This window comes from Strix uralensis, chromosome 1 (assembly GCF_047716275.1).
Source record: "Strix uralensis isolate ZFMK-TIS-50842 chromosome 1, bStrUra1, whole genome shotgun sequence".
NCBI lineage: Eukaryota > Metazoa > Chordata > Aves > Strigiformes > Strigidae > Strix > Strix uralensis.
The window spans coordinates 151,325,851-151,346,606 of record NC_133972.1 but is presented as its reverse complement, the minus strand read 5'-3'; the positions used below and the strand labels follow the sequence as shown (position 1 = coordinate 151,346,606).

Here is a 20,756-nt window from a genome sequence, read left to right as displayed (position 1 = left end):
GTGAAATCTCCATCCTTGGAGATACTAAAAACTTAATTGCACAAAGGCCTGAGTAACCTGATGTAACTTGGCCCTGCTTTGAGAGGCAATTTGCCCAAAACATCATTCAGAGGTTGCTTCCAACCTTAAATTATTCTATGATTTTACAGTATAACTGGAATTAATAAGCAGAATGATTTCACTAGAAGTATGCAGAAAAATAGGCAAGATCCAGTTATTTTAAAATCACATCAGTACAACAGAATTATGTCTGAGCACGTCCTCCACAGAAGTTTTGAATCTCTTTAGAAAGGAGAGGTTTGGTTTTTGTAGAATAGAAAGCACTCTCAACATTCAACTTAGACTAGTAGGCCTCATTACAAGACAAATAGAATGAATAACTCTACCCTGCTTATTTTTATATGAAGCTCTTTTTCCATTTTAGCCATATAGAAATAACCCCTTCAGACTATTATCAATTCACTCCAAAATATGTTTTATTTAAATATTTCTAAATGTAAGAAAATAGGAATTTTTGGATGGTATTAGAAAAGTGCCCAGTTACAACAGCATGCAGTGTCAATATCATATATTTCAGGTGTACAATGCCCCATGGGGGTCAAATATGGAAAGAGTCTCCAACGGGAAGGATTCTGCCCATTCTTACTAATTAATACCTTATTTATGCCCCAAAAGCAGAGAATTTTACTCGGTTTTATATTATGGATATTTAGTTTATTTATTATATGTGAAATACAGCTATGGATGTTTTTTATATTCATGCTCATGAATATAAGATCAAGAAAGATGTTAAGGCTGCAAGCCACGAACAAAAAAATACACATCAGATGCCTCCATTTAAACAGTCTACACACCGTGAATATCGCTATCTTTGTGCACATATATACAAAAACAATCTCCAGGTAAATTTTCATAAGCTGTTCTACAAAACCCTGCCTCCTTCAGTGACAGTATGAATGGTGGTTCCTAAACATAAATCTGTTCAGTATTTATTTTAATAGTGTTGCACACAATTTATTCCTATTCATTATTTTCTCTATACTTGTCTGCACTGACCACAAACACATTAACTCCCTCATAATTTTTTTTCGAGGATATGCCACTATAATAGCATAGCCCATGAATTATCTCACAGTAGTGCCATATCATTACCTTCAGTTTACACTGGTCATTAATATCCCAAGATTCCCACATGGTCTCAATTTCTAAGTGACAACTTTGACACTTCTAGACTTTATGGTTTTTTTAAAGTCCTTATCATTTCAAAGCATGGAGTTAAACACAAAATCGAGTTTCCTTTAACATTAGTTTAATGTGTGAGCAGTCAGCACTTTTGCAAGTCAGACTTCTAATGTCTCAAGATGGATTATCTGCAAATGAGAAACAAATGTTGGTCTCATGTGAAGATCCTGGTTTGTATAAATGGCATCATGTTTGAATACTTTGAAAAAGGTAGAGAAAAAATCTAGTTCTCCCAAGGTAGCATTCAAATACCTTAACTGAAACACTATCTTGCTCTTCCTGTCATGCTCAATTCCACTCACCTCTAACTTTTCTACTTTTAAAACAAATACAACAGAGGTCTTGCAGCGACAACCTCTATTTATATAAATAAAGGCAAAGTCTGAATGTAGTCCACTGAGCACTAAATAAGGCAAGCAACCTTTTATAGTCTCATTGTTTTTAATCCTGTGTTTATATACTTTTTTTATATACTATTGCTACTAACTACAGTTATGATGAAGCTGTACACAGTGATTTTTCTTTCTCCTAGGAAGAGGTTATCAAATCCATTTTACTTATTAACAATTAAGACAATCCTACCAATATGATTAATTAGAATTTGTAATTAATTTATCAACACACTGCTTATCCTTTTATTTCTGTAAACTTGCCCTTGAATCTCAATGGTTTTGAAAAATCTGAAGAAGTTTGACACACCTGCATATTGCATCCCATTACTGTTTATCCACTTCTCTTCCTGATAAATAAAAATTAGTATCAGGATGCCACAGTGCTTAAAGTATTCTTCTGTAAAATCTTTTTGCCCTTTTGAAAATAATCTAATTGTTACTGGTTTCTTCAGTAAGAAGTTGCTTTAATTACATTGCTCTAAAAATAATATTCACAAGTGACGGTCATTAAAATAAAAGAACATAACAGTACTTGCTCACCGAGTGTAGTATGTCACTGCTTCCATATAATCGCCAGTGGCAAAGGCTTCATTGCCCTTTTCTTTTTCACGAGTAGCAATAAAAATCTTTTCTTTCTTTGTCATGCCTATAAAAAAATATTTATACATAAAAACAACTAACAACTTGCACAGATGCTATCAAAACACTGTCAGCTAAAATTCTTTGAATCTCATAATGTGTATATTTTAAAAGAACATGGCTTACTAAAAGACAGATCTGTACTTTGTTTTCTATAATAAAAACCTAAATTCTTCTGATAGGCATACAATTCAGAGTGCAAGATGAAAATGGTTGGCTAACCTCTACCACCAGTTTATCATAGCAGATGTATGCTTTACTTCTTTACCTAGTAATCTCAGTCTAAACACAACATAAATATTTTAACTGATTATTAAGACCAAGACTAGATTTTTTTCAAATATGGCTTCAAGCTCAGCTGACCTGCTAACCTTCTGGCATCTCTAGGGACTGAAAAATAGATAAAGACATTTCTAACTCTGTAATATGCTTCTTCAATTTGTATTCACACTCTACAACATAGTATTACAATTAAAGAAAAATTATAGGTTTCTAAGACATTACCAGTTGTGTCTATATTCTTTTCAATTATAGGTAGACTTGGCCTACTAAAGAATCTTGCTTTTGAGCTACTTTCTTCACAGCCTTCATCAATTCTAGAACACTCCTTTTCCACATCGAACCTTAAAGTAATAAAAATAATGAATTCAATAATGGTGCACAGCAAGGCTCCTCTACTAATAAAAAGGCATACTATGTTTCCTTTATAAACCAAAGGAAAATAGAGATAAAGGCTGAGTTCAATTATCCCTGACTAGTTAGGAAAAAGATGTTTAGTCTTATCTCCTTTCCTTGTGTCTTTTTCGGTGTGCTTCTCCTGCTTATACATTACCTTCCCTCTTCTTCCTCCCTTGTGGTTAAAACCAAACCAAGAAAAACGTCTGCCTCACCTCCTTGCCATCTCCCCCAAAAAGACAGGTAAATTTTAAGAAACAGTATCATCAGGCTCAATCCCAGTCCTATCAAACATCTCTATTAACCTTTGCCAAAACACCCAAGAAACAGCTTCAAAGCAATTAATATGGTAAACACGAGAGAGACTTCAAAATAGTCTCAGACAAATGCAAGGCTACTCTGAAGCTGCTTTTAAAAACAATGTTTAGGAATTTATATCAAATAAATATTGCTGCCATAGTCCTATAAAACAAACAAGAGTAATAACCAATTCCTACACTATCTAGAAACACTACACTCACTGCTTTTCTGTGGAGGACTCAATAAAAAATAGCCTTTGCTTTCCACAATAATGACAATATGATAATTTGTATCTTAAATAGAGACACAATTTTTAAAATTTATCCAATTCCAAACCTTTTCAGGTAAGACTAATTGTTCCCCATTTTTATTCTGATCTTTTGCTAGTATACTTTTACCTCTTCATTATAATTTAACCACATTTCAAAGTAAGTGTTTTTAAAACATGAAGAGAAACATCTTGTTCAGAAATTGCCTAAACAATTATTTGAAGGTTTTGAAATTATCCTCAAAATGTTATGAAAACACGATATACCTCAAACCAGAAAATTTCTTTCAAACAACTTCTGTTTCAGTATACTCACATAATACAAAATAAATACATTATATGGGAAAACTCAGAAACTGTAGTATTATCAGCATGCTAAAGCACTTAAAGATTGAGTACATAAAACTGTAAACAAAATCCCCAAATGATTACTTTAAACGATACAGTGAAAAGAAGGATGAAAGAAAAAATTGTTGTGGAAGTTATTTTGATAACCTGTTTTGTTTGTCCACGTTTGAGCAGGAAGGCTTCAACTTCTGAAAAATATGTGCATGAAAATAACTGATAGGCACAGCTGTTTGTAAGAACTGCATCTTACGTGGACAGGGTTTTTGTAGGGGTTTGGGGATAGAGTGAAACATTAAGAGTTTCATTATCCAAACCCCCCAGTCTCTAGATTTAGCTCCCCATCTACTGCACTGGAAACTTGTGCCTCCTCACTCTGATTCTACAGCATTGTATTCCAGGTATCAGGAGCTAGAGAGAAGCTGCTACCATGCAAAACAGAGAAGTACATGCATTTCCCCCTTCGTGTTCAACAGCTGGGGGCATCAATCTGTCAGATAACTTGGGAGGGTAATATGCCACCATTACATGATGCAGGGAATGTCCTTGTATCAGGGCTCCATCCACTCTAGAAATAAGTCAGTTACTGTGTAAACCTCTGATTATGTGTAATTGCATCTGAGCAAACTGATGCACCTGCCTCAAGCTCGTTCTTTGAGATCAGCGGGGCTCAATGCAGGAATAAGGATTCATCAGTTTTGTTTTTAATTTAGAATTGTGGCTTTAGATACACAGAAGATCAAATTTATAAGCCCGTGGTAAATAACCCTAGAAGTGCTTTCAAAAACTGATAAATTAAGCTAATTGTAATTCATTACTTTTATGTACCTTCATAGATTTTATATATTAGGTGTTGAAAGGAAAAATGAAATCTGAAACAAAATCACTTTTTATTTATATTTTTTGCTGACTTGCTATATTTCACACAGCTTGTACAAAAGTATAGACTAACTTATTCTCAGCTGTTAGCACCACAATACACCATTTGCATTTTAACAGAACATTTATTATGAAAAACCCAAGTTTCACCGAAGTGTTATAATTCCCTAAAATGTTGACCTTAACACTATGTTTCTGGAAAATACTTTAAAAAACAACAACTGTTTTCCATTATTAAACAAGTAAGATTTAATAAAAACTTAAATATAAAGGATTTAACATACTTGTCCCATTCACTGTAATCCCGTGGTATGTTTTTCTTGTTGCTGTGTTTGTTTAGTAATTTTTTGTTCTGAAAGAGAAACAGCCAGCCTGTAAGACAATTTTTTAAAGTGGAAATTCACAGCCGTTTTGTTTTGTTTCTGCAATACATATTCCTAGTAACTAACAATATTCATGACTAATCTCAGCATCTTGAAAACTTAATTCATCTTGCTTTAAAGAAAATCTTCATGTATGTCACATATTGTTATAATCTGAGGAGCTCTTCAGTCCCCCACTTTCTCTCCACTGCCCTGTTACATGTCGCAGAAGCACTGAATAAAACTTTCAGACAGGAGACTGCCCTTCCTAATTTGCATCTTGCGCTGCCATCTTCCAAATGATCTTTCAACACAGCAAGGGAGAACTCAGTCTTGGGAAAGCCCAGCCTCGTGATAAGGTGTTTGACACTGAGATTGAATCAGTAACCTCAATTTAGGCCGCACATTCCCAAGAGAATGCAATGCACAGATTCTCACAGTCCATGGAACCCTCACAACTTAGAAATACTTCAAAATAGCATCTGGACTTCTTTTGACTATTTCACACTCCATTCAAGCTAATTCCCAAGATTATTTACACTCATCCTAGCTTTTAGACAAGCTCCATCACTGAATTTGCCTTGCCTAGAATTTATTCTTAGGACCTTCCTGAAACAGATTTGACTGACTTATATCACAACCCATCTCCTACACTAATGGAACCTATTTCCATATCTGGCACCTTTGGCATCTCTTCTGCCCCTGTCATGAGACTGTATTTCTGATATAGCCCTCCCTGCTTGTTGACTTCAACAATACTTAATAGCAAGGTGTGGTTCCAAACAGGTATTCCACGGTGGAACAGCCAGTTCAAAATATTCCCATCTACTCCGTCCTGGCCGTTTAGCCCTCCTCTTACCTTGTAATCCAGCATTCGCTGAGTTAGGCGAATGTAATTGTTTCTGGAGTTGCAGATTTACAATTATCTGGGTTCAAACAATCTGATTGAGACTACAGTACAATCCCTAAATATCTGTATCAGTTCAACTGAATATGTGATAAACTGGACCAAAGAAACAAGCAGCAACCTCTTAAAACTAGATTTACCAGTGGTGACACTGGAACAAGGAAATACTTCTGCAGTTGGATGTAAACACCTCAATTTACATAATGCAAATGTGGCCCTTCCTGTAAACACTTCTATCTATAATGTTAGGTTACACAAACATTCATAGTGCATAACTTCAGAATTACTCTTAATGCTCTCAGTCTTTCAAGAAGCTAGACAAAATGACAAATACATTTAATGATCAGCACATGTTTGGAGGAGGCAACTCCTAAATACGGCTTCCTGAGTTATCATTATGTATGCATCCTGGTATATATTACAAACTTACTAATTTAATAAATACTAAATTTTTTTTCAAACCAGAAATCCTTAACTTAATGAGAACAAAAATAGTGAAACTCTCAGAAGAAAACTCATAATGTATTTACACTAATGCAACTTTAATTTAGGGAGAGAACTGTGGCATGTCCTTTTAAGGAATAAGGCAGAAGTGTTGACTCAAACATGCACAATTTTTAAAATTCTAGGTCTTGTATTCTTGAGACCATTGTAACCAAGTTACAGCTCCAGCAGAGTCAGGAATTTCTCTGTAATATTTCAGAACATCTCATCCAAGAGGCTTTGATGAAAAATGTATGTTTGCACGCTCTGGAACTAAAACAAAATAAAAATCTCTGCCCTTGTCATTTTTCATGCCAGAACTCACAATGCATGGATCCCACAGGGTTTGAAGCCCAGTGAACAATTTCTGGACCAATGATCAAAGCACGTACTGGCTTCAGTTCACATGACACAGAATTTGGCCTTGGTTCTCCTCTGGGCCCTGCACGATGGCCTAAGACATTATTATTACTATTCTGTGTCAGCTAACCAGTATTCTTTTTTAGTTCAGAGTATCCAAAATAATATGAAGGATCTATAGATATCATCACTGGATTTTTATAACACAGAACTTGGAATGTGTGTTACATGCCCTGGACTGTAGCATGAGGTGGTATCTGAGGACAGAAATCTTTCTGGAATAGTATTAGGAAACTGTGTTTGGCAAAGGAACCTAAGTCTACTGAAATCCCATCAATACAGTCTTTTGGAAGTGAGTATCTTTAAACCCATGCTTTAGTTCTGTCCTGGAAAAAGTGAGGCAGCAAAAATAATAATTAAGCAATGTGGACAGTTAAGAACAGAAAAACTTAAGTTTGTCTCTCCAATCCTCTTTTATTTTGCAGTATAGATGTAACCTCACAGTCCTGGCCAGTGTGGAAGAAAAACAGGGGTGTAAGACAGAAACTTCCATACTGTGTTAGAGGGAAATACTGCATAAAATTCACTCTTTTTCTATACATTTTTTGAAAATCTTCCCCATGACTTCACATCAATAAAAAGAAAATATCATACAGAGTTATAAGCTGTTAGTAGTGAATTGAAACTGTACCTATGTATAGTATCAACAAGAAAATCTGGTTACAGACACAAGAAGATGCTTTCATTTACCAAACTTGTACCTATTGGTGCAATCCACTGGTTTAGGGTCAATAAGGATTTACAGAATTGGCTTCCTTGAAGATACTGAACTTTTTATGCATCAGATCAGGTGAACAGTCTCTAATCAAATAACAACATAAAATTATGGAAGGGTTTGTGGATTTCTTTCTATCAGAGAGGAAAAATTTATCGTGCCAACTTATTACTCGATACCACATTACAAAATTATGTGATGCCAGTGTAAAAAATAGTTAGTCCTAACTGATTAATAAAACATGCTTAAAAATGGTAAGATTTATCAGCAAGAAAGAAAAGAAATAAAACCTGATTAATTATATTAATCAATTTTTTTGAGATTTTCTATTACAGGTATAAATTTAGTGCATACTATAGAAACAGCTTCTTTTTATTCAGAGGTGATCTAGTAGTGATATAACTGCACCGCTACATAAAAAACCTGAATTCTAAAACTCAATTTCAGGCCTCCCTTCTCTCTTCCGGGACAAATTACAATTACTTCAGAGGTCATCTGCTTGAACAAAAAGAATGGAAATCATATACCACAGATATAAGGCTGTATCTAGGTTTCCTGGATAACAATGCTAACACCTAAACCTTGTATGAAGAACAAAAGTGTTAAAAACTTGACCTGAAGACTGTTGCATGGTTTAAAGTAGGGGGAAAAAATCTGCATAAATATTTTGTCTTTGAATGGAGAACACATCCTCTTCAGTAAAACTGTGTATCCTAGGTTTCAAGCTATTTTCCACCATTTTATGCTTACATTCTAATCTGGATTCACTGAGTTCACATGGTATTTTATTTACCATTTTCTGTTCTAGGAAACACACAGGACATAAATGAAGAGTAAAGCTACAGTGACACTCTTCATCTTGGCAAAATAGGGTAGTCAAGAGGAACATACATTGCAAAATGTGAAAGAGGACAGATTAATGAAAAAAACCAAACCAAAACAAAAGCACACCTTAGTCTCAATACTAACCACTTATAAAGCATTACACTGGAATTCCCAGGCTCTCTGTATACCACATAATGGTGAGTGCCTAGTTATCCCACATGTCTTGGTTTGATGTCTAAGTACCAGTTGACAGTAAGTAGTAGTTTCTGATAACACAGGAACACAAATCAGGCATTTATTAATACATAATTTGACAAATTTTATTGGAATAATTAACAATTAGTAAGACATATCACATGACCTATAAGGATCCTTTCATAACACTTCTCACATTGAAACTTCCAAAAGAAAAATCCTTCAGTGAATTTGTTATAAGTGTTCCAGAATTCTAAAGAAAATAGTGGGAATCAGACTGAAACCATCCATGATAACATCTGACAATTCAAAAAAATCCCATCCCACACCTACTTTTCTGCCAGACCCTCCAATAGCACTGCATTTAGTATTAGTAAGAAAAGCTGGTTATAGACAAAACAGGTTTCAGGCAGATAAATGAAAAAAAAAAACAACCCAAACCACCAAACCATGAGGAAACTAAGACCTAGGAAAAAATGTAAATGTTTATTTTGTAGTTCTGAAGATTTGTTAAGTATGCTTTATGTCTAAAGCTGGAATACCAACTGAAGGTATAAAATAAGGGGAACCAAAGGCTACACACACATCAGTGCAACCCAATACAGAAGTGTCTATGGAGTGAAACAGCTGGTGGAGATGGTCCAACATCCACACTGTATGTGTTTCAGGATATTTATTTTGTACTAGCTCCTGTCTGGTCTCATGGAACAAAAGCCTGTTAGCAGCTGGAGAAAATCTCCTGGCATAATTTCATCCAAAAGGAACATAGTTCGTATGCTGAAACACCACTTTGAAGTGTGAAACAAAGAATATAAAAGGGTGTTTAAGGAGATTTACTTCAGAAGTGAATTCTTGATCAGAATTAAAATATTATTACAAGGCACATGCTAGTACTAAGGAGGCACTTTTGTTTAAGTATTGATCTCTTGCAAGGGAACTTAAAGGTTTTTATTTTCTGGTTAACAAAATAAATCTAGTAAGAAAGGCTCAATGACTAGAAGTTTGTACATATAAAATTTCCCAATTTTAGAAAGACATATAATTAACATACATTAGAAAACTAGAGATACCTGATTAGCAGGAAGACAGCTGCTGGAACAACGAACAGGAGGCAAGTTACCCTGTCTTTCATGCAACGTGCCTGCTCTCAGTAACTGTGGTTTCTTATCATCTTCATTCATTTCTGTCACCCAGCTCTGAAAATAAATAAATATCTGTACCTTGCAGTACAGCAGATATACTTCATAGTCCGCAATGACCCTAACAACTATACTTATAATGCACTGCTCTTCATGGGGAAAAGCAATTAAGAAAAAAAGCGATTGTGCTTTTTGAGTGAAAAGTAATCAACAAAGAGTTAAAATGGGCATTAAAGATTCGGTGACATTAATTCGAGAAAATAATTTTAAAAACCCCAACATAATCCTTTTATCATTTCCTCATTTAGTTAAATAATTACATTCTATTTAGGCACAAGAAGAGGAAGATTGATACATCAAAGTGATTATATTACTGATCATTATAAATTAAGAGTTATACTGTACCATCAGCTCACTATTAATTGTTTCCCATTCTTCAGCTGTGAAATCAGAAGCTGTGGCTGCAGGCTTATCTTTTCTCAGAGCTCTGCTCCTTGGATCTAAATGCTCAATACGCTTTTCACAAAACAATGTAAGTTCAGGATAACATCCCTCTTCACCAGACCTTTAAAATGCAATGATATAAAAGTGACAAAAAAGAACTGCACTGTGTCCTCCGTATTTCTCTCCATGTGTAGTCTCTCTGAGTAGTCACCACAGTGACTGCGGAGGACTATTTTTCCTGTTACAACTGAATTCTATTATCACCTAACAACATTTTGATCAGAAAATTCCAGTGAGTTAATCTTCAACCATTTTCCAGTGGACACTCATACACAGTTCAAATTATCATCACAGTACTCATAAAAAAATGCTCGTGTAATTTTCAGCAAAAGTTAAAACATGCATGGCATCTGAAATTACCACAAACAGGCAAGATGGCTTCACAACAGAACCAAAATCCAGCAGCAGTATTTGAGAAAAACCTGACATTGCGTTACTCAGACCTTTTGGATGGTTAAAACAGGACCTGCATTTCTAGCGTTATCATTTGGACACTTTTAACATGATTAGTTTAACTTCATATTTTAATTTTTAAATTAGAAAGTCACAAAGAGGTTCAAGACAAATATAGTATTTAGGTACAGGTTCCTTCTAATTTTACAGAACAGGAATATAATTAGTAAAGAAAGTAAGAAAATATGGTTTACCTTAATACCCTGAGAATCTTTTCCAGGTGTTTAACATCTGTGCATTTTTCAATGAACTTGTAGTCTAGATGACCAATAGGTATTTGGTATGTTTTAGTAGTTCCTTGGTCCAGCAAAAATGGCACTGACTCGTCACCCATAACTAAATATTAAAAGGAAAAAATGTAGTGATTCTGTAAGCACTTAGTTGTATTTTGAAGCAATGCTAATATAAGGAGTAACCCTGCTCATGCTCTGAAGTACTACTCTATTATGCAAGCAAACTTATTGCCACAAAAGAAAAATTTCAAATTTGAAGACCTGATCACACAAACTGTTCTTGATGGAAGTTTACTGACAGAAGTATGGTTATATACGAGATATATTTTGGGAAAAGAATATGTACAACTCTACTGCTTCTGCAAGGCAGAACAAGTCAGAAAGACTGCAAAAAGAAAAATTGCCAAATTTTGCTTACCACATTCTCTATTTCTCTTTCAACACAATATGGTATTACCCATTTTAAGCAAGTGTGGTAGGCATGAAGGAGAACATGGTGCAGGACCCTCTACTTCTGTCAGAGGGAAGATGTTAACCAACTTACTGTATCTAATGGAATGATAACCTTTGCATTCTCTGTAGCCAAAATAAATCCAGTTGTTTGTCTTTCCTCACTAACTGCATTTTCTGGGCCTCTGATTATATTACTATACTAATCTGAATCTTTTCCAGTAAGCCTGTAACGGATGGTGTTCAAATTGGACACTTCCTGTCTCCCTGTACCTTTGATCTGCTTATCTGCATCTTCTTCTATTTTGATTCCAAGCTCTATGGTGCAGAAATATTTTTTTTCCCCCATGTTATATAGTGCTTAAAGTGATCAGTTATTTTAACACGTATGATAAGGGCAGCTAGCTGGTATGTGGTAACAACTATGGATATAAACCCAGTTGAAATAATTGTGTTCTAATGCCATAATTACACATATTAATTTGTAGTTACACAAAAGTGTTTACAATACAGTATCACTTAAATAGTAACAGGTCATAATTAGGTATTGCATAAAGATAGAATTCTACCCCAAGAATTTAACAAGAAAAGAAACAACATGCATGGAGAGACAGATGAATACAGGAAATAATGAGTAAAAAGCAGGAGGGGTACTCATCACAAAACTGCACGTTTTCTCCCGTTTCAGTATTTCTATAAATGTTAGGAGCAGGGAGTTCCCTCGCGGGCCCAAAGCAGCCCTCAGGCAACCGCGGTAACCAGGACGCCGCTGCAGCCAAACGCGCTCCGCCCCGCTCCTCCGGGCGGCTCCCCGCAGCGCCGTGCCCGGCTCCGCGGCCACCGACAAGACGGCTTTCACCCCCCGGAGTCACGAATTTACCTCCAAATCGACACCAAAGGCTCCCCTCACACCACAGCCGGAGCCGGGGGCAGCGCGGCCAGCCCGTGCCTAGCAACTGTTGCTATGTACAACATGGCGGTCGGCAGCGCGCAGGGACGCGCCCGGGCGAGGGGCAGCACCGCGGGGGACGCCGGCGCGGACACGGGGCTGCCCTCCTCAGGCTCCTGCAGAGCCCCGCCGAGCTCCAGCAGCAACACTGGCGCGGCGTAAGGGACCTCCGCACCCAGCGCTGTCCCGCCCGGGAGACGGGCGCCCCCCTGGCCCCGCCGCAGCCGGGGGACGCCCGCCGCTCCCTCGCCGCCGCGCACGCGCAGCTGGGTCGCGGCAAAGGTCAGGCCGAGCGTCCGCATCGCCTGGCGGCGGGAGCCAGGCCCCGCGGTCAGGGCCGAGGGACAGAAATACCACCCTTGGGGTGTAGCTCTAATGAAACATTACCCGCTTCGTTTTCAATGCAGTATTTTATTTAGCTTCGAACAACCAGTCCCCCTCCCAACGCTGGTCTCCCCCCGTGCCTACAACAGGTGCCCGTTAGGCCTACACACCCCCGGCAGCTCCCTACAGCACAGCTGCAGCCCTGCCAAGGGCAGCAGATGCTTTCCTCTGCATTTGTCTGACAGAAATAGGCGCCCAGGCTGTCCGCAGCCCAGCCAAACCCATCCCTTACTTCCACCAGACCTTCTGTAGCGCTGGTAATGCCCTCAGTGGGCAACTCCTGAGCAGTCCCGTCAGTAGCTGCTCCCTTGTTTCTGTTGTGCGGGTGTAAGGCGCAGGCCAGCCTGGTGAACAAACTGATAGCAACTGTGTAGTAAAAATGTTATCATTTATACTCGAGTGTATCTGGCTTCCCAGGAAAAATCTGGATAAGAAATGTCATGATAGCTAAGATCAGGTAAGATACCTAAGGAAATTTTAACCAAACAGCTCCAAACCAAAACATCAAGAACGCTTCCATTCATTTATGAGCCAGTACATGGTCATGCAGTCTGTAACAAAGACACTATATTGATCAGAATTAAACACATTATCTCAACATTAACAGCATCATTAGCACCATCAAAATTGAGATTTGGAAGCACTTATGGAGGCTAAAATAGCATCAGGCACAATCCAGCAGTATTCTGTAGTACACTTTAATGATGAGGATATTTTAATATTAACACATATTCCAAAAAGACAGATGCAAAAAGTTTTGGCTCATCAATACGAAACAACTTTGATCTTTTATATCACAGACAGAATCACAGAATCATCTAGGTTGGAAAAGACCTTGAAGATCATCCAGTCCAACCACTGACCTAACACTGACTGTTCCCAACTGCACCAGATCCCTCAGTGCTATGTCAACCCGACTCTTAAACCCTCCAGGGATGGGGACTCCACCACCTCCCTGGGCAGCCCATTCCAACGCCTAACAACCCCTTCTGTAAAGAAATACTTCCTAATATCCAGTCTAAACCTTCCCTGGCGCAACTTGAGGCCATTACCTCTTGTCCTATTGCTTGTTACTTGGTTAAAGAGACCCCGAGAAGTCACCTGAAAAGCAAAACAAGATGCTATTTTAGTTTTGGGATGCTACCCAAATTATCTTTATAGCACAGATCTAATTCTTTCGTTGCGTACAACCAAGTCAAGAAGCACTTTGGGAATTTCTGTTTACACATTGTTTCTTAAAGTTTACCTTGCCTCCCTCCCCTCTTATGAGAGATTATTTTTCTGACACTTCCTCCACAACTGGGTGCCTGAATTGGGTGCTCTCAAGTCCTCTGAGATGTGCTCTTTTGAAATCCAGATCTGTGTTTCAGACCTAGCCTTGTGTAGCCTTTATTTTCAGTGGAATTTATTCAAAACATGGTTATTTTATGCAGTTCATAGGAGTTCAAAGAATATTTAACAACGTTAAAATGCAAATAAAGTTTAGATGAGAGTAATGAAAATAAGGGTAACTCAAAAAGAATACAATACCACTGAACTTCAAAAAACTAAAGCATACTCTCTCTACAATTTAAACAACAGCTTTAGAAATCTATTGCTGGAAGACAATATAGACAAAATTTAGTATCACAATAAACTTTAATATTTCAATCTCTTAAAAGACAAATAAGAGTGTGCATTTGTACACAAACAGATTTACAGAGCAGAGTTATCAGAAATATTAAACTACATCATGAAGTCACTATATCTTCATCAGACATCACCGGGCATCAAAAACCACCACTGGAATACTTCAGTTAAAGGAAAAAAATGTGTTGTGGTTGAAAAAAAAGATTAGGGACAAAAAAGATTGGGGTAGGGAAAAGAGACTGTCTAAATCTAGAAGTCACAACTAACTACATAAAAATATTTGAAAATTCATCTTTAATTAACCCCACACCACTTTCCTTTTCTTAAAAGGATGAATAATATCAACAATTCACAGTACGTCACCCAGCAGACTATCATAGTTTATTATATTTTTGCATAGAAAATGGAAAAAAAAAAAAGAAAGAAAGTGCCAGGAAAGAAAACAAGGTGCCCAATCACACTGCAGAGATTTCCCTATAGTACTTTGCTCTACTGTATTCATTTTTGGCCTTGAAAGATTCTTACTCAGATCTTCCACTCTGTTTCCCTTATATACCTTGTCTCTATCCACAGCTTCCCAAATGCATTCAAGTGCACGTGTAAAAGGATACATCTTTTTGTCCTTTTCTTGTACATTATTCTGTAGCCACACTCTCTGCATCTGATAGGGTCTCTTGCCTTTATTTCATTTTCTGTATGACATTCTGATGTGATGGAGGAAGATAAAAGGAGTGGGTAAACAAAACCAACATTGTTAATGCGTAGATAACTTTTAAAAGTCACAATAGTCAAATTCCTACTTGTGACAAAGAAACATAATAAAAAAATAATCGCAGTGAATTTGTATCAAGAGCTGAATATCAAGACACTGTGCGAAGAAAAAGTTAGCAAACTTCACTTATATTAAGATCAAAGAGGATCTTGCTAAAAATCAAATTATCACTGCACATAATACATTCCACTCTTAATACAACTATCTACTAATGAAAACTTCATCTGAGCCCCACAATGGCCCAAGTTTATTTTAACAGACATCATATTTCAGATTCCTGAAGTGATGACTCAAAATCGCCAATTTTTAAGTTGTTGACTTATCTATAGGTAAGAGAGAACTTGACTATTGCACTTCAATAAAAGCTGAGTGACCATACAACATTTTCAAAAAAACCTCTGAGATGCACTAAATAGAAGGCCCACCTAGCTGCACCACAAGCACACATTTAGACAGAGCATCCTCTGGAGATGGAGGACCTCCACAGAGCAACACAAGCTCTCGTCAATTACTTCCACATTGCTATCCATATATACCCCATATACGTGGTACCATTGGTGTGAAAAGCCTTAAAGAACATCAGGATCCACACTGCAACTATTTGTATCTATGTACTCTTCAGTATAATGCTGATGCATTCTTCATTATTAAAACACCAGATCTCCAGTAACAAGTAAAAAAATTCACTGATGTTTTTTCTTTACCTCCACAAATGTAAATCATTGGCTGCTGCTTTGGAGGCTGAACATCCTTCTGTGAATCCATGTTCTAAACAAAAAACACACAACATGCACACCAGGGTTTTTTTAAATTAGATTTTCAAGGCATACACAATCATTTCAATATCTCAGACTACAGCTAACAGAAGATTAAAAACTTCCTTCAAAGTAAATACAAACAAATTCCATCTGTATTGGATAACTCATGTTGGAAGATACTTCAGAAAGTCATCTAGTTCAACTTCTAAAAAGCAAAGTAAAACAGCAGGTTTCTCAGAGCTTTACCAATCTGCTATAGAAACCTCCAAAGATGGAGATGGCACAAAATTTTCTATTAAACAGGATTTTAAACATTGAAGCCCAATGAATAATATTTTCTTTCCTGGCAATGGTAAGAATTTCCTTGCTGGAAACATAAAAATAAATAATTTCTTATCTATCTCTCATGTAACAACAATGCTATCATAAACAAGATGAGACATTATATTTTTTCCCCTCTGATACAACACTGGCTAACTTAATCTACCTTTTCATTGATCTAAGGGAGTAGGAATCCTGGGAACAGACTGTAGGTAGAAAAGTAACAGGAATTAAAAAAACCAAACCAAAACAAAAATTAACAAAACAATGAAGGGCCAGAGAGAAGAAATTCCACCCTCAAAATCCTAACATAGGTGTGTATGATTACCAAACTGATTAAAGAGTCTGATAATTCAGTGGTACGCTTCAAACACTTCTTCATGCCCCATAATGGTTTTGATTGTTCAGACTTATTTGGAGTCAAGCATTCCTTCACAGCATCAAGCTAAATAGTTATATATACTCCACATTCTACCAAGCTTTACGTAATCCTATCCTAACATGTAAATACAGTTGCAACCATAAATTTTAAGGTTGTTACTGTAACAACTAGAGAGATAGTAAACCTTTTTTCTGCCCAATGCAAGTCTAGACTAGAATGCGAATATCTCCTTGTAGTTCTTCTGACGTTGATGTTTTCTGTGTTGCTGTTCTGCCCAACACAGAAGAATTCATACCCGTTATGCCAGTGAATAGCATTCATAATGCTTCTGTATGAGCATGACTCTCAGATGCTTTTGCTTAATATTATAGTAAGGATTATTTCCCTGATCTTCACAGTTTGTTTCAGCATAAATTCAACTGGGAAAAACTAGGGTCTTGAAAACAGAAGGACAGACTCGACAGAAATAGTTCATCCTTTGTTTAAGAGTTTGATCAGCACTTGACAAACCACCTTGATAAACCCCCCAATATACTACTCCATTTGAGAGAACTGGGAGTAATTCATTAAACTATACAGCTTTCAAGTAAAGTTTTGCTCTAACATAACCATAATGGCATCTTAATCCACATGTGTTACAGTCACATTGTGTCAACAAATTATAGCAAGATATAAACAGTCATCCACTAGCACCTGAAAACAGCAGCATCTTCTAAAAGAGAGCTCAACTAAGGAAGATCGCAGATGCAGCTGAGTAACTTGAGTTGATGCAAAATAATACTGCTGCTGAAGACAGCAGTGGCCTACAGCTATGTATTTTGCAGGGAGCGCCAGGGTTTAGTCGGCCTTCATGTACCCTGCAACGGCAAGTGCTGCCAAGCTCCAGAGCCAAAAGGCCCACAGATGCACCTGTGTGCGTGGGGGTGCGACCGCAACCTACCGCGGCGACGTGGAGCGCCGGCCACCGCTACTCGTGCCGAGGACGCCACCCGTACCTGTAAGGGAGACAAACCCGCTTCTTCACGTCCCGCAGAGCCCACGAAGGAGGAGGATGGCCGGCCAGCCTTCCTCACAGCCCACCGGCCCCTCGGCCCCAGACACCCCAGCCCAGCCCGCTCTGACTCCGCAGCGAGGCCTTCCCCACCGCCCCGCAGAGCTTTTACGCAGGACGGAATCCCACGAGGCTGGGCTGGGCTGGGCCTTTCCCTACTCGCCACGGCCACGCCGCCTCCCGCAGCGAAAGAAACCACCGAGTATCGAAGGGAGGAGCCCAAAAACCCCAGAGGAACCCCGAGACTCACTCGCCTGCCCAAGCAACGCCGCCGGCCCCGCCGTCTCCTCGGCGCCGGCCGATGACGACACGCCGGGCGCAGGCGGAGGTGGGGCCTGCGCCGCCACCGCCCGTTCCGCGGCCCGCCCAGCGGCGCCCGGGGCCGCCGTGCCGCTCTGACCCGCGTACATCAGGGCGGGTTGTTAGGCTACCGGCCGCGCGAGCCAGCGGTGCGCACCGTGCGGGGGCCCCGCCGCACCGCAGCCCTGCCCCGCGAGCCAGGGAGCTGCGGGAGCCCCGGGGCCCCGCCCCGGCCCGGCCGGCTGGTCCCCGCAGCAAGCTGCCGACAGCTCCGGCCGGCTGGTCCCCGCTGAATAATTAGGTTGAGAAAGTAATAAATACTTAGCTATCGGTCTTAACCACTTTAAACAAAAAAAAAAAAGCACAGAATATTTGGTGGCATTTTTTAATACATAAGCTTTCATATGAGTAGGAGCGCCGGCTTCCTAAGAGGAAAGTAGGCAGCTGCATGGTTAGATGAAATAAGAATCAACGTACTTGGTATTTTTATTTGGCTGTGGCCGACCTACTCGGGGAAAAGAATACGCTGTGCCGGCTCTGATCAATGGCAGCGGAGTTTTACACGGCCCAGGTGTTTTACCTCAAGGTCCTTTCCGTTTTCAGAAGCATTTTACCGAAGATCCGTGGATAAAAAACACATCTTGGTATTTTAATCTTGTGGGCGGTATCGTCTGGACCTATATTAAAACAAACTTACGAGCTGCGATGCTGCATAATTTAAGCGTGAAGTCGTGTAACGAAAGATGTTCAGATGTCGGCGGCGATTCCCGTCTGTACTGAACTGACACGGTACAGACGAGACTTGGAGCGATGCCGGCTGCTCTCCCAGCCACTGGCTCAACCCCACCGGCGGTTTGAGTTTTGAATCTTCGATAGGCATTTTGTAGAATTAGCTAACTTTGCTTTATTCCTGGAAAAATGCTTAACAAATACCGTGTTTTGTGAATACGCCAATTTAAATGACTTCATCATTCAAAGGTTCCCGAGTGTAAGAGGTCTTTTTCTGTTTCTGAATACTGAATAAAAATTGTTTCCTAAGCACCCAAATGCATTAGTACGTATGAGGTTTTATCAGTTGTAATTTATTGATGTTATTCTCATCATAGCAAATCACCTTCCTACATGACCTGTAGCTTATCTAAAATAAACCTGATGAATAAGGTTTTCCTAATTTTGTATTTAAGTTAAACGTAATGAAAATACAGTAATGATTTTAGACAGCTCACCTGCTTCTCCATACTGCTGTGTAAGAACAAAACTAAATATAACTTTTGGACTGCCAGAATAAAGCACATGCAAGAAAAACGGTATGTGAAAGGCAGAGCTATTCGTCCTGATTCTGACTTCGCCGTGCCGCTGCTGCCTGCGTCCTCTTCTCCCCCGCGGTCTTCATAGGTGCGGGTGTGCACCAAGAGTTTGAAGCAGAGGCGGGAGGGAAAAAAGCCTGAACCGTACCTTTCCTGGTAATTACCACCTAAATGAACAAATAAAACCCAACTGTTATTATTTCTCCAGGCTCTTTTTGTATTTTAAAATGCGTTTGTCAAACTGATAATTTTAAAAGGACTTATTAATCATACCACCATGAAAAAGTCAGTTAAAGTTCATTCTGTGGTAAAGAGGTCACCACTATTAAGAAATAAACCATGTAATTGCTTGATTATTGGCATCCTTTAACTGTTCCCTTGGAAAACAGGATGCTTTACCAGATCTTAAAGCTTCGGTTACTTTAGCCGTTTCTGATAAAGCCCGCCTCCTTCGAGAGGAGCGCTTTAAGAGTAAAGCCCCATCGTGATGGACTGATAAACGCTAGCCCTAAAGATACTCCTTGGGTTTAGAGTAGGAGAGAGGGTTGGGGCTATGTGGGAGACCTCCACGGTCCGGTAAAGTGAAACAGCTCCTGGGGAATTAGTAGGAAAACGTGAGGAAAGGCTTGAGGGGTGGGGAGCTGCAGAGGTACTTTTCAGATGGGAAGGAAATGGGGTTGTAGCTGAGCGCAGCGTGAGTGTATTGCAGACTGTCTTACCTCACTTTGTTAGTTTTGAAGCAGTGTTCTCAGGTTTTGTTTGTTTGGTTTGGTTTTTGTTTGTGTGGTTTTGTTTGGTTGGGTTTTTTTGTTTGGGTTTTTTTTTGTGATGCTTTTTGTTAAATCAGCTTTTTGGTGTGGTAGTTCTGTGCAGCAATTACAACTGGTTACATTTCTTGGATATTTTTGATCCAAGTCACTTAAGTCCATCTGGGCTTGAGTGACAGAGACAGAAATTGCAGTTGCTGTGTCCCACTTCAGGGGCTAGCAAGCTGCCAATTTCACAGAAAAAGTCATTTGTTTCATAAACAAACACAACTATTTGAAAAATAATGTCTTCTGGTTCATGTGAAATAGATGATATTACAGAAAGCACTTTTGGAAAACTTGTGTTACATTCCAGAAAGTTTCTAATGATTTCTTCTTCTAAGAAAGAAGAGGGAGATACCCTAAGAGCCTTTCCCTTTTGACCGTAACTGTTACCTTGTAGTCACAAAACCCAACAATCTTTATCTAAACATGTCACATTTTCCTCCCACTCTGGACAGGTAACTTTTAAGTCCATGTTTCCTCAGGCCCCTCTCAGCCTGCCAGCCACCACTGCCCCTTGCCCACCACCAGGTTGGCTGTGAAAGGCTGGAGGAGTGGAGGTTGCCAAAGGGAAAGGTTGCAAACTTGCTAAATCTCACGTACAGGCATTATGTTACTTAATTTTGGCGTTTCTTTGGAAAGACTCTACTTTGCTTCTTTAAATGTAG

At 38.8% G+C, this 20,756-nt stretch overlaps 2 protein-coding genes across 8 annotated transcripts in view; both read right to left on the bottom strand.

Moving 5' to 3' along the window:
* The window catches only part of SPAG1 (sperm associated antigen 1), a 46,318-nt gene extending 33,732 nt beyond the window's left edge, over positions 1 to 12,586 (bottom strand). The window contains exons 1-7 of one of the 2 annotated variants that reach the window (XM_074885412.1): positions 12,307 to 12,586; positions 10,938 to 11,079; positions 10,192 to 10,351; positions 9,718 to 9,843; positions 5,025 to 5,092; positions 2,778 to 2,896; positions 2,175 to 2,280 (exon numbers count right to left, since the gene is read on the bottom strand). In XM_074885412.1, the coding sequence (XP_074741513.1) occupies positions 2,175 to 2,280; positions 2,778 to 2,896; positions 5,025 to 5,092; positions 9,718 to 9,843; positions 10,192 to 10,351; positions 10,938 to 11,077 (719 nt within the window). In that variant the 5' untranslated portion in view covers positions 11,078 to 11,079; positions 12,307 to 12,586. Of the gene's footprint in view, positions 1 to 2,174; positions 2,281 to 2,777; positions 2,897 to 5,024; positions 5,093 to 9,717; positions 9,844 to 10,191; positions 10,352 to 10,937; positions 11,080 to 12,306 lie in introns of those variants that run through there. The other variant, XM_074885421.1, reaches the window with a different exon arrangement.
* A 1,792-nt stretch (positions 12,587 to 14,378) lies between these two features.
* On the bottom strand, positions 14,379 to 18,018 carry POLR2K (RNA polymerase II, I and III subunit K). 6 transcript variants are annotated; one of them, XM_074885364.1, is made up of 5 exons: positions 17,923 to 18,018; positions 17,562 to 17,616; positions 15,865 to 15,928; positions 15,000 to 15,092; positions 14,379 to 14,541 (listed from the first exon to the last, which is right to left on the bottom strand). In XM_074885364.1, the coding sequence occupies exons 3-5, from the start codon at positions 15,923 to 15,925 to the stop codon at positions 14,519 to 14,521; spliced, it is 177 nt and encodes a 58-aa protein (XP_074741465.1). In that variant the 5' UTR covers positions 15,926 to 15,928; positions 17,562 to 17,616; positions 17,923 to 18,018; the 3' UTR covers positions 14,379 to 14,518. The 6 variants fall into 6 exon arrangements, with proteins under 6 accessions (XP_074741465.1, XP_074741475.1, XP_074741493.1 ...); XM_074885374.1 differs by having other exon boundaries at positions 17,927 to 17,975; XM_074885392.1 differs by lacking the exon at positions 17,562 to 17,616 and having other exon boundaries at positions 17,923 to 17,975.
* Between the last annotated feature and the right edge of the window lie 2,738 nt (positions 18,019 to 20,756).

Excerpts from the sequence above, each read along its gene's own strand:
- POLR2K (XM_074885364.1), bottom strand. The coding sequence starts at position 15,925 with ATGGATTCACAGAAGGATGTTCAGCCTCCAAAGCAGCAGCCAATGATT. Across the intron at positions 15,093-15,864 it reads AATGATTTACATTTGTGGAG|AATGTCATACAGAAAATGAA; the intron begins GTAAAGAAAAAA and ends CCATCACATCAG. Across the intron at positions 14,542-14,999 it reads CAAGAAAAGGACAAAAAGAT|TGGTGGTTTTTGATGCCCGG; the intron begins GTATCCTTTTAC and ends GAAGTATTCCAG.